The sequence below is a fragment of the Notamacropus eugenii genome, chromosome 2 (assembly GCF_028372415.1).
Source record: "Notamacropus eugenii isolate mMacEug1 chromosome 2, mMacEug1.pri_v2, whole genome shotgun sequence".
Taxonomy (NCBI): Eukaryota; Metazoa; Chordata; class Mammalia; order Diprotodontia; family Macropodidae; genus Notamacropus; species Notamacropus eugenii.
In genome coordinates, this window is record NC_092873.1 from 214,662,370 (window position 1) to 214,676,249 (window position 13,880).

Consider the following 13,880-nt stretch of genomic DNA (forward strand, 5'->3'; position numbering starts at 1 on the left):
TTAACCGTCTCTCTGCTTGGAACCCCTAGCTCAATTGTTAACATCACTGGGAAGTTTTTCTTGGTCCTCCAAGTTGTTAGTATTCGCCTTTTCCCCTCACTCCTTAAATTACTTTGCATTTATTATTTGTTCATCTTATGTATCTTTTGGTCAAATTTAATCTCCTTGAGGGCAGGAACATTCAAAAAAATCTTTATATGCTAAGATTGTAGCTCAGTTTCTTACACATGGTACCTACTTAATAAATGCTTGTTAAATTGACTTGAATTGTGCTAGGCACAGGATGTGCTAGAACAGCTATGTGGTGCCTGAATAGAGCATGGGGCCTGGAGTCAGGAAAACCTGAGTTTAAATCCAGCCTCGCGTACTTACTAGTTGTGTGACCCTGAATAAGTCACCTAACTCTGTTTGCTTTAGTTGCCTTATCTGTAAGATGAACTGGAGAAGGAAATGGCAAACCTCTCCAATATTTCTACGAAAAAAACCCCAATGGGGTCACAGAGTGGGACATGACTGAAAACATGACTGAACAAGGCACAGGATATATTCATTATACTTGTCATGCTGAGGATTTCAAATGTGTGACAGAAAGGTAGACCCAGGTTTTAGAACAAGGAGCACATCACCATTTTATTTACCAGATCTTCCTACAAAGAAATACAGGAGCATACCCTTTTCCCATGGTTCAAAGACACCATATCTTCTGCTTTTATAACCATTCTTTTTGTGAGTCTTTATTAAGGCCTTATCCTTTTTTTCACTCCTTAAGGTGGATGTTCCCTAAATTCTGTCCTTGAACTTCTATCTTATCTTATTCTTTTCGATAGTTTTGATTACTATCTCTGTGCAAGTGACTTCTAACTCTAAATCCCCAACCCTACTTTCTCTTCCTAAATTTGTATCTGTATCTCCTGTCACTTTCTGGGCTCCACCTTATTATTCCTCAGAGCCGCAAATTCATACCCCAAACCCAATTTGGGCTTAAATTTGTTCCTCTTTCTGATATCACCATTTCTTTGAATAGCTCTGCCATTCACCCAATTGTCTACCATTTTTGAAATCTTCCTTCTTATTCACTTCTTGTATCTAATCATTTTCCAAACCTTGTTGATTCCACCTGTCAAAGCAAATTAGTAACTGTCGGAGGGAATTCTTCAGACAATTTTTATATCCCGATTCTTGTAGAGTCTGTGTCTTTGACTTCTCTTTTTCCTCTTCTTATCCCTGATGTTTTTACTTGATTACAGGCACTTATTTCCATATGCCTTGAATTTCAATAGCTTCTCCTTTTTTTCTTCCCTCCTCCAATCTGTTCTTTGTTCCATTATCAAAATAATCTTTAGAGATCTTGATCCAGTCATATTGTACATCTGTTCAGAAGTCTTGTGGCTCCCTATTGCCTGTAAGTAAAGTTAAAACTTGCTTATCCACAGAGCCCCTCTTACCATTTCTGTGTAACCTCATAAAAGTCATTTTCATGCCCTCTGTACTTCTGAGTGGGCCTCTTTCTGTCCTTTGATCACATTTGCCCTCTTCTACCTCTGTGGTAGAATGCTCAACTCAAACGTTGACTCCTTTTGATGACCTTTCCTTTTAGACTTCACATACTTCTTTTCTGTGCCTTGTGATTCACTTGGAGAGAGGCAGCATGGTGGTTGTGGATAGAGAATAAGCCTAAGAACCAGGAAGACCTGGGTTCAAGTCCTGTGTCTTATGTACAAATTGGAGGAGGGAAGAAAAGGAAATAGAAAAACCTACAGCTATTGCAATTCAAGGTATGGAGCAAGTCACTGTTCCTTACAGTGCTCTGGGGTAGCCCTCTTAAGATGATAAATTATAGAGCAGGTGCAAATCTGCATTGGTAAAGGAAGTTCTGTATATCAATCAAATTATGGTTATAGTTCCTGTCGTATTATGCATACATTGTGCATTTCTGTTATTTGTTTGTCATCTCTCTACTCAATTGTATTGAACAATTAATAGTTCAAGAAAAATACTGAATTAACTTCTTTGTATTATTCCCTTTTTTGACTGTAAGTTCTGTGAAGGCAGTGACCTTTCATTATCTAAACTTTGTGTCACTACTTCATTAACATATTTGTTTGACAAAAGTAGGTATATTTGCTGAATTTGTTAAGTGAAGATTGTGTGGGGTCAGGCAAGTGGTTAACTATGACCTCTTCCTTTGTCTCACCCTTCTGTTATCTTCTCTGTTTTTATTGAATATTCAGATTGATGAAATGATTTTGGGAAGGAGTGTGGTTACTAGTGAGTGAGCATTATGTTCCCTCGATTTTCTGCAGGAAATCTTAGTTACTGCATTTTGGGCTTCTGCAGTGATGAAGAGAATACCTAAAATAATGATCTCAGTAAGTACTTGTTAGACGCTACCTGGCAAGTGGTATCTACTAGAAGTATACTTAATGCATCTTCACTTGGTTTGTAGCAACAGGAGAAGCTAAGCTTTGAGAAGAGCTGGGAAACTATTGTGCTTCATCTCATCATTTTCAAGAAGGTATTTGAGGTAGTCAGTGGTGATGCATTAGAGATGGTCCTGTATTTTAATGTCTGTATCATGGGGGTAGACATCCAACATGAAGACCTAATTGTAATTTATCATTTCAGTCAGAAATTGGTGTTGTGTGGATATGACAAATGATTGACTTTTTTTGCCATTTGACTATTTTGACATCATAGTGACTGACACATATACTAGATCTGGTTATAGACTCAGCCATAAGTGGCTTTTGCTTTCTTTCTATTCTGCCTGCCTGTTGGGGAAGACATTGAGAAGGCCTTAGTTTGCCTTTTCAATCTTCTTGTATTTAGAGATTTTTTTTTAACACCAAGGTAGGAGTCATGTATTGGAAGGGCACAGTCTCTGTTTTGTCTATTTAAAGAGAGAGCTTTTTCTGCTCTCTAGACTAGAGAGGCATTAAGGGGCCCTTTTCTTTCCCTTAATTTTTTTTTCAATTATCAAGCACTCTTTCCCCCCTTCCCCTTTCTACTTCCTCCACTCAATGGGGGGGAAAAGAGAAAGAAGGAAATACAGAACCCTCCATCACATAAATATAGTCATACAAAATAAATTCCTACTTTGAACATTTCCAGAAATGCATTTTTTATTTATATTAGTCCACAATCTCATTGTCATGAGGTGGGAAGCATTCTTTTCCATCTGATCTCTAGAATCCTAGTTGAACATTTAGTTGATTAGAGTTCTTAAGTCTTTCAGAATTGTCTTTCCTTTTCTGTAGTCTAGGATGATAATTTTACATATGGTGGTTGAGTTAAATATCACTTTTAGGTTAGCAGCTTCCTAGCAGTGACTTAGTATAGTGGCATCAATTAGAAATTGCCTCAATTAGAGGAACAGAGCCCCTTACACAGAATGAAACATAACTGTGCAACAAGGTTTTTGAATAGATTAAACTGGTTTTATCACTGCCAGTGTTGATTATGCACACACTAGTTGAAGAGCAAAAAGGTTTCACACAGTGTTTAAAATGTTACCTTTCAGAAATCTTATTTGTTGAAGTGTAAAGTCTTCTATTCCTCCTCCTCCTCTTCCTCCTTCTTCCTCTTCTTCTTCTTCCTCTTCCTAGTTCTTCTTTTCCTCCTCTTCCTCTTCTTCTTCTTTGCCTGTGAAAGAGGAAAACTGAAAACTGAGGAGGAAGGACTTGTAATGTCACAGAAGAGACAGCTTCTGCCAAAATAATATTGACTGTTGGCAGTGGTACCTGATTAGTAGATGGAAGAAAAATGCATAATGTGTGCCAGTGGCTCCAAGACTTAGCAATGATATTTAACCAAGGTGAAAAGTAACCACAGCCTTTAAAATTGTGTTACTGGGATGGAAACATGCTAAAATACTCTTCATGCTACCATTTTTATAGAAAATTTAAAAAGTCATGATCTTCAGGATAAAGTAATATGCAAATTTTGAATCTGGTATCTTAGATATATGGGCTACTAGTTACCATCTATAATTTTAATTTCGTTGTTTTATATAGAGAGCTTTGAGTGAAAAGCTTACTACATATCATTACAGATGGCATATAGTTCTTCAGTTCAGAGTTTGAGAGAGTGGTGTGGGGCACTGAGAAGTTGAATAATCTATCTAGAGTTATAGAGCCAGAGCATGTCTGAAGTAGGACTTGAACCCAAGTCATCATGACTTGTATGGCTGTTCCCTATCCACTAAATCTGCATGCATCTTAAGCTTAATATGATGCAAAACCAGGTAATAAACATTACTTATAAGTATTGTGTAGCATTTGTCTTCAACTTTCCCTTTCTTATAGTCTTCCAAAATACATACAATATTTTAGAACAATTTGAGACTTGGGAAAAGGGCATTGGAAGTTGACTAGTGTAAATGTTTTTATGGTTGTTTATGAACAGGTATGTAGATTATTAGTTCTCCCAAGTATTCTAAATGAATACTTCTCAAATCCTAAACATTTTGCTTAGTATAGTGAATACACACTAGGTGTGTTGACTTGTATGTGTGTTTATATATTGTAATATGTGAAATTCCTGAACTTTGCTGTTCCCCTCCCAGCTGCTAGGGAGAATTGACTATATTCTGTTTTAAGCAGCAGCTAACACAGAAGAAGAAAGGTATATGATGACATCCAACATGATCACATCTGACATATAATAAGAAAAATATTTATATTGCAAATAATGTCTTGACATTTTTTCCTCTCTCAAAAAAAACTTTTATTATTCAGTTGCAAAAGAAAATAGTGGGACTAACATGCTGTTTACTGAATAACTGACCAGAAAAAAATTAAATAAACATCACATTGAAACTTCTCTAAAAGGCTATTCAGGTTATCCTCAGCCCCTATACTGGAAGAAATTGTGTAATTACTGTTACTGTACTAGCTGTTAGAAGGAAGTCACTCTGCTTGCCATTAGCTAATGGGAAATCAGTGCATTTTTCTAGATAATACATATTTGGGTAAGGCAAAATACTGCACAGCCGAAAAGCAGTGCTTTATAGTGGATTTTTGTTCACTGGATATTTTATAATTTCCATGTGGGCCAATTTCCTTCTCCCTCCTCCACCCCAAGCTCTCACATTTTTTTTTTTTTTTTTGGAGACTGTTTCTGTCTTGCCCAGGCCTAGGCTGATTCCAATGTTGATGGCAGCAGAAGCTTTGACCTGTTCCATTTTTCTGATTCTGAGCTGATTCTCTGCTTCTTAGGCAACCTGATGACTCTGGTTCTGGGGTTTCTCATATTGGTGTCCGTCTTAGTGTGGATACCCAGTCAGTTTTAGCCATATTGGATCTGAGAAGGGCCATGCTCAAGTGGCCCATCAACCACATTTTCTTTGGCAGCAGGGAGTATAAATAATGTTCATCATGCTTGGCCCTGTTCTTTAAGGCCAAGCCTTGCCTAAAGCCGTGAGGGCAAATCCATCAAAAAGGGAATTCTAGTATTTTCTCAAATTCTGTATTTTAAATCTGGGATGGTAAGTGGATTGGAGAATACAAATCTAACATGGGACATTTTCTTCCTCTAAAGGAAGAAAAAAAGAAGAAAGAATATTGAAGACATCTCTCAGTCCTAACAGCAGAACTGAAGTCAGCGCACAGGTGTGGGCTATTCCTTGTTGTATAATAAAAAACAACAAAACCCTAAGTATTATGTGTGTATGTATACATATAATGGGCAGCTAGGTGGCACATCTGTCACATGAGCTTGAGAAGGAAATGGCAAACCACTCCAGTATCTTTGTCAAGAAAACCACAAATGGGGTTGGGAAGAGTCAGACATGACTGAACACAATGTATCTAAATGTGTCTATATGTATGTATCTATGTATGCATGCATGGATACAAGGTAACAGTAGTTCTATGCCATTTTCTTGAGAAATGAGGTTGCTGGGCTAACGTTACTGTTGTTATTTTGATCTTCTCAGACCTTCTTCCTGAAACTCAAAATAATCAACTGGTTGTTCGTTCAGTTCAGTGAAAGAATTCATTGGGAGAGTTTTTACTTTTCATTGTCCACACAGCCACCATAATTAATGTCAGCATCAAACTTCTATACTTACCATGTTTCCTGTCCTGTTTACTTGCTGGGCTTACAAAAACATAACTGAGAAATCTGGTTGTCAATCTGGGCTCGTTAAATTCATGGCAAGAAATTTTGATATTCTGTCATTATATACATTATCATTTAAAATTGTAAGGAGTATTAAACCGAGCAATAATTAAATCAAAATTATTCCATGACACTTTTTATTGTTCAGCTGGAGATTCGAGTAAGACTTTTCTTATTCTGCCCCATAACAATATTTGCTTCAACTGAAAAATTCAAATTGTTAATCTTTTGTTAAGTAGTCATTTAAAAAATCATTTTAGATTTATGAAAGATGAGTTTGAAGAAATGAATATAAAAATTGAATCTCAGAAGTAAATCTGAGCATGGAGTTAAGCTTTTAGTTACATGACATTGTTGATATTTTCAGTACATGCATCATGAATGAACCTGCTTCTAGCACAAGTGGCCAAGAGTTTGATGTATTCAGTGTCATGGACTGGAAAGATGGAGTAGGTACTCTGCCGGGAAGTGATTTAAAGGTAAGTTGTCTTCAGGTAAATTTTTATTGCCAGTTCATTTTTAATAAATATGCATATGTATATCCATTCTGTCAAACACACATACAAAAATAATAGGTACTTAAGCACGCATCGAGTGAGTTCTTAGTATAAATCTGAAATTTCCATATTTATCTTATGAATTATGGGTCCCTAAAATAAGCTATGAAGCCATTCTGTTATTTCCAAAAATTAAAAATATTAAGAGACTTTCATTGCCAAAAGTTATGAATCCCAAAGCCAGAGTATTAGGGAACTTCCTAGTTCTGTTCATTGTACAGAATTTAAGTAACAACTTCAGTATTTAACTTTTCAAGTGTATTTTAACCCTGGCAAGAAATGTATGAAACCTGTCTTCTTGTTCTCTTGGCTATGTGATTTTAAACAAATTGCTTAATCTCTTTGTTTCAAGTTCCTTACATGAAATGGGCATTTTGTTGTCATAAGAGTAAATATAATTAAATTTGTGAAACATTTTTGCTTCTTGGGGAAAAAAACTTTAAAAAGTGAATGTTTTGTACTTTGTTATTCTTCTAGTGTATAAGGCGCTTTCTGAGTAAATTGGGCTCCAGTTGTCTTATTCTTTTTGATACCACTTTCCTGGAGAGTAACTTACTAATTGGTAGTATAGTGTCATGATAGAGTTAATAATTTAAAAATTCTTAATTCCTCCCATTGTAACGTATAGCCAAAGTCTGTCTTGTCATTAGTTTAAACTTATATCTGTCTGAATATTAGAATGAATAAATGTGTGAAGTTCAAGGCCTATGTTCCATATTATTTTGGAATAGAATAATTGCACATATGTGCCTAAATGTGTGAATTGAAGAGTATGAATATGAGAGTATGAATGAATATGCATGTATGAATGAGTCTGTTTGAATACACACTTAGCCATGATCTGATAAACTTCTATTCCGTGTTCATACAAAAGTGACAATTTATACATATAGATTTACAATATATGATATATAAATATAGATCTACAATATAGATCAGATCTAAGGGCTTTCTTGAATTGTCATATGAATTGATTTTTTTCTTTTTTGAGAATAGAATTATTTTAAATGTAGTAGAGTACTTATATTTTAAAACAATCTGTTGATCAGACATTTTTTGGCACCTACTATGTGACAGGCACTGTGATATTTTTTTTGTTAAACAAATGTCTTTTTTTTTGTAAATAGATCAGTTATTCTTTAAATTATCTGCTTTTGTAAATAGAGATTATTATATACTTTTTTCCCCCAGGGAGACTATACCTATAAATCAAACCCTCTTGGTAAAGATAAGAATAAGTTCATAGAAGGATATCCTCAGTCTTTATATTTCCTTTCTTTGCTCCTGCTTGTCAGTGGCTAAATTAAAGTTAAATACCTTTTGTGACAAGTTGAAGTACATTTCCAGCCAGGGTATATTGGAGCTGATTGTGAAATTTTCAGTATGGGCATTTGCACTTCAGAAATCATTAATCCTGCAACTTAGGGCTTGATTTACTGTTTTGCTAATTTCATAGAATTAAGAAAATAATGGAGAAAATGTTAATAATGCAGATTAAATTTAAAAATGTGTTGTACATATATCCCCTCTCAGTTGTTAAATATTTACTAGCGTACCCCTATATCATTCTGTAAACATTGCTTGAACTCAGCAGGAGTGCAGTAGAGGGCTCAGGATGACATCATCACGAGATTAGGAACCCTGATGAATCTAGAGTCATAATAGTGATATCTGACATTTGCATAACACTCAAGTTTGGATGTAACCATTATCTCATTGAGCCTCATAGCACCCCTGTTTCCACTTGTATTCTTCTCTAAATTAGATCACAGAAAAATACTGAAAATACTATTCCACTTCCTCTTTGTGTTGAGGTGGTTCAGGACTCTAGAAGTTAGTGTCGTCATTGAATTCCAGCTCTGGCAGGTTTCACCAAACTGGAATACTTTTGAGAATGGTTTGAATATAGACTTTTATATCTACCATCTAAAAAATAACTAGGCTAAGCCTAATCACCAGGTTGGATGCAGGAAGATTGATTTTTCATTTGTGACAACTCTCAGATCGGATGGCCTTAGTTGAAGAGGGGTTGCAACATTCATTAATAGGGGGAGCATCTGCCTCGATTACACAATGGATCCAATAAATGCTGTATTTGAAGGAGCATTGGATAAAGAGTCAAGAGATCTGGGTTGTAGTCTTCTTCCTTCTAGTTTGTCTGACTGACTTATTCCACCTCTCTCTGCCTGAGTTTTCTCATTTGTAGAATTACTGGGGTTGGACATTTAGATGTTATGAGTCCTCTCTATCTGTAGCATCCTATGATTCTGTATTGGGGCTTGATGCAATGAAGATAGTGGTCTGCAACTTGTCCTCACATTAATACAGCTTCAAAATCTGTCCTTATATGTTTTATTACAGAGGGTTTATACTTTATGTCACAAAAGGGATAAAACACTCATATAAAATTTTACTAAGCTCTTGTGACTTCATTGATATAGGAAACTCTGGTTGAGGAAACTACCTTTCCCAATGCAGATGGGCACCAGATTAGCAATTTAGAAACTTAGCAAGTTTCCTGGCAGCACCAAGAGAGGAGAGACTCTCTTAAGATCATATGGCTAGTACGAGACAGGGCTTTAAACCAGGGCTTCCTGACTCCAAGACCTGCTTTCCAGCTCCTGTACCTAGTAACCTTTCAAATTGCTATTCTATATATGCCATATAAACAAGTTTATGATGTTCACTTATGTCTTTTTTTGTTGTCATTTATTATCATCTGGTCTAGGTCTGTATAAGTTAGCTTTTATTTTAATCACCTATTGCTACTATACTTTTTTCTCTGATGTCCTCCCTCCCCCTCCCCCCAGTGACTCATTTTCTAGAACAACTTATAGGACATTTTGATCCCTTATGCTGTCATTAGTTTGGTGAGTTTCACACATGGCTCCATAAGAGGTGCTTTCTTGTTGAATAATTTGGATTGTTTCAAGGTCGACCAAACAATGAAATTGTAACAATTTTTCCATTAATTTGGTCAGCCTAGAAAAGTAATAATACCTTTTTCATTTTGAATGATCTAATTCAACTATTAAGGCTAATCAGATCACCTGGTTTAATTATGATATATTCATCTCATTTTGTATTGTATAGATATAGCCAGATATAGTTTCATTATCTTTTATGGTCATTATAGTTTTCATTATTATCTTTTATTGTTGTTTTAGGCTTGTATCACTCTTTTCCCTTGAGGCAGTCCGGACATTACCAAGTCAATTATGTAGCTTGGATCCTCTAAGCCAAATTTTGTTTTTGTATTAAAATCTGAGTTACATAAGAAATCTGAAGGGAATTTGTTCTAACCCAAACTTAAGGTTGCAGGGAAAACTGAATAAATCGTGGAATCTTCCATATCTCTTATCAGCAGTCTCCCATTGTCTGGATTTCTGTTTTTGTTATAAATGTAAGTGCTATAGAGTGACGACATAGTATTTAGGGAGGCTGTTTGGTTTAGTGGGCAGAAGCCCCATTTCTAATCAGCATGATGACCTTGGCACAAGTCCCTTAATGTTTTTCTGAGCCTCGATTTTCCTCATCTATGTAATGGAGATAATAATTCATATCATCCTTGTATCCCAAGGTTGGGCAAATAAATATTGGATGTTAAAACTATTTGATAACTGTAAAGCATCAGAGAGATGTAAGGTTCTTAAAAAGGATTGCTGTAATATGTAGATTGTGATATTAGCCTCAGAACATCACAGCAAAACAGCAAGCTCAAGTTTCAGAAATCAATCAGTTAATGCAAAGGGATGCTTTGTTAGCCCTATAGAATGTTGCTGTACAATGGAATATGTTGCTGTTTTGAAGAGTTTTGCCTGTAGGGTCTCTGGTCAGCCTCAAGTCAGGAAACTTTACATTACAACTTAACCCTAACAATTTGTGGACAATGAGTAGGGAAATAAAAAATACTTGAGACTGAATAATGCAGAATTGTTTGAAAAATACTTGTCAAGTGACCTCTAAGATCCCTTCTAGATCTAGTCCTATGATCTCATGTAGAATTGTGACCTAGGATCAAGATTCAGAAGGGAGCATGAGGATCATCTGGTTTGATCCTCTTCTGTTACAGATGAGGAAACTGAGGCTCCAAGAGGTTAATTAATTTTTCCAAGGTCACAAAGGTAAGTAGCACAGTCAGGATTTTGAATAGATTAAATATAGTAAGGATTTAGCTTCTATTAATGAGTATTTTTATCTATATTTATATCTATAAATAATTAACTAAAACTCTTCCATGAAGAAATTTGCACATTGGTAATTATCACTAGTCTTAATTTTGTGAATATATTGCTCCTATTACTTATGATCATGTTTATATAGTACATACTTTAAGATTCTCAAAGCATTTTTTATCATTACAAGTCCTTGATGTAGGTATTGGAAATATTATAATGTCCACTTTCCTTATGAAGAATCTTGATGAGGAATCTTAAGGGATTCCTTGTCCTGTTCAAGATTATATTATTATAATTGTTGGAGTCCAGAATCAAGTCTTAATACTACAAACCTGGCACTCTTTCTTGGTGTTTTTTAAAAATATTGTTAATGTGATTATCTTATAGTTTGAGGGTTTTTTAAAAATCTTATTTTCCGCATGTTTTAAAATAGAACAGAGCTGTTTGCAGCATATCGGTACTCACCATGGATGGCAAGGTCCTCCAGATGCTCTCATTCATGGATAACACTGTGCTGTGATGGCATCAATCTCTGGAACATGGCAAGGCCCCCTAAATGAGAGCCATCATCTCTCAAAAGTGTTGGGTCTAACAGGCCACATAGGGAAAACAGAAAAATTAAACAAAAAACCATGTAAGATGAAGGCTGCCTATTGTCAGAGCTGCATTTGGGTAAACAACCTGTAGAGCTTGGACAGACCTTGAAAAATCACTGAAAAGGACAACGTGCTGGGCCCAGAATTTAAGAGAAGGGGAATAGTCTGACTTTGGGAAATTATGCAGTGATTTCAGTGACCCTTAATTTCTTACTGAGACTAAAAACCTATCTTTTTAGCAACAATATTCTTGTAGTAATGTTCTTTGGCTGGAAGGGATGTAATACTAGAGTGTACAAAAAATTAAAATTAAAGCTCACTCTTGAAGCAAAGAAGAGGTTCATGAAGGGGATGAGTAGGTCTCTATGCAACACTGTTTCAGGAATTTAAAAATTTTTAAATTAATATAATTATCTATATTTGGTTTATGCAACTATAACCACAGTGCAAACCAGTTTAGAAGGTTCTAATAGATAACACAGTACTGTTTGACAAATTTAACATTTTTATCATTGGTAGTGCAGAGAAGTTTTATAGAACCAAAGCATTTGTTTTATATTGCTTTAAATGATGCAGGCCACCCAAATTGTTGACTTCAAAGTGGAGTGCAAGTAAAAGTATGAATTTTTAGCTGTTATTCTGACTGCATTAACAATATCTTGGTCAGCCTTAGAATGAGAGTGTTTTTTTTCCAGAATTAAGGAGTTATGATATATTAGTCTTTATGGAACTCTACATCTGATACTTGAGTCACAATGTGTAGACAACATAACCAACTTAAATCCAACACTTTCATCTATATTTAATCAGCAAGCATTTGTTAAATGCTTATATTCCAGACAGTGCGTTAGATGCTGAGGATAAAAAAGATAAAAATGGAGTATTTCCTGCCCTTAAGACTCTTACTTTTTTGGGGGAAGATAATATATACTTTTGTAATTAAATTCAAACATATATTGTAACTTGCAGGGGGAAGGCACTAGAAGTAGGGGAAGGAGGAGTCAGGAAAAACTTAATGTAGAAGGTGATTTTTAACTAAATTTGATGAAAACAAGGGATTGTTCCAGGCTGAGAGGAGAAGAAATTATACCCTTACAGGAACTGGGTCAACCAGGGCAAAGGCACAGATTTTAGAGATGGACTGATGTATGAGGAACATTAAGAAGACTAATTTGACCAGATTGTGGACTGCAGAAAAGAGAAATGTGTAACCAGGCTGGCAAGGAAAGTTGGAGCTAGGGTACAAAAGATCTTTGAAAGCCAAACAGTTCCTATTTGGTTCTAGAAACAATAGAGAGCCACTGGGGTTTATTGAAGAGGAGAATGACTCAGTTGGACCTGAGTTTTAGGAAGATCACTTCGAAAGTTATGTGCAAGATAATTTGGAGAAAAGGGAGACTCACGACAGTGACACCTATTAGGAGGTTATAATTGTGCTGGAGAGAGGTGATAAAAGTATGTATCAGGGTCAACTCCACGTGAGTGCAGAGAAGGGAATAACTATGAGAAATGTTGCTGAGATATATTGTAATTACCCTGAAAACAAGGATAACACAGAGGAGCTAGGTGAAAGAACAAAGCATTTGATCCCTTCTATTTTTATAAAATAGGATGGGAAAAAATAAATAAGATAATAAATTTCCAATGAAACTTGGACAGTTATGTGAGGTATTTAAATTTTTGAGCTGTAACAACTTTTCTTAGAAGTTAACTATGATAAAACTCAGTAAAAAATTTAGTTAGTAAAAAGGTTGTGACATCTACGGTGACCAATCTAAACCTCAGAGTTAGAAAGATAATGGCTATCTGCTTAAGAGAATAGGGTCTTGGAATCAAAATATTAAGATAAGTCTTGATCATAGAGACCTATTATTTTAGTACTAAAGTCATCAGAATTCATAGTCTCTGTGTCACAGGTCTTTATTTCAAGCAACATCATGGGTAACTTGCATAGATAGTAGGTGTTTAATAGATAATCTTTGAATTTTATTTTCTTTTTTTTCTTTATTTTTTTAATGTTCTACAATCACTACCACAAAACTTAGATTTTTACCCCCCTACACCTGCCCCCTACCACCCCCCTCCCTCCCCAAGTTGGCATACAATTCTATATAGGATCTGCATATACTTTCCTATTGAATACATTTTCACTATAGTCATGCTATGTAGATGAACTAAAATAAATGGAAGAAATCATATAACAAATCAAAACATAATACACACACACACACACACACAAATATGATCTGCTACATTCTGCAAATGAATTCCATAGTTCTTTCTCTGAGTGTGGAAGGCATTTTGCCTTAGAAAACCATTGGGAATTTTTTTTTTTAAGTTCTTGCGTTATTACAAAGTTCCAAGTCTACCAGAAAAAGCTCTCGCACACTGTGGTCGTTGCTATGCACAAAGTTCTCCTGGTTCTGCTC

General features: G+C 35.5%; 1 protein-coding gene across 6 annotated transcripts in view; it reads left to right on the forward strand.

The window, feature by feature from the left end:
- Window positions 1-13,880, forward strand: part of L3MBTL3 (L3MBTL histone methyl-lysine binding protein 3) — a 153,321-nt gene that overhangs the window by 15,458 nt on the left and 123,983 nt on the right. For 4 of the 6 annotated variants that reach the window (XM_072643302.1, XM_072643303.1, XM_072643305.1 and 1 more), the window contains exons 2-3: window positions 5,539-5,609; window positions 6,488-6,599. In XM_072643302.1, coding sequence (XP_072499403.1) covers window positions 6,498-6,599 — 102 coding nt within the window. In that variant the 5' untranslated portion in view covers window positions 5,539-5,609; window positions 6,488-6,497. Of the gene's footprint in view, window positions 1-2,231; window positions 2,370-5,538; window positions 5,610-6,487; window positions 6,600-13,880 lie in introns of those variants that run through there. The other 2 variants (XM_072643306.1, XM_072643307.1) reach the window with 2 other exon arrangements.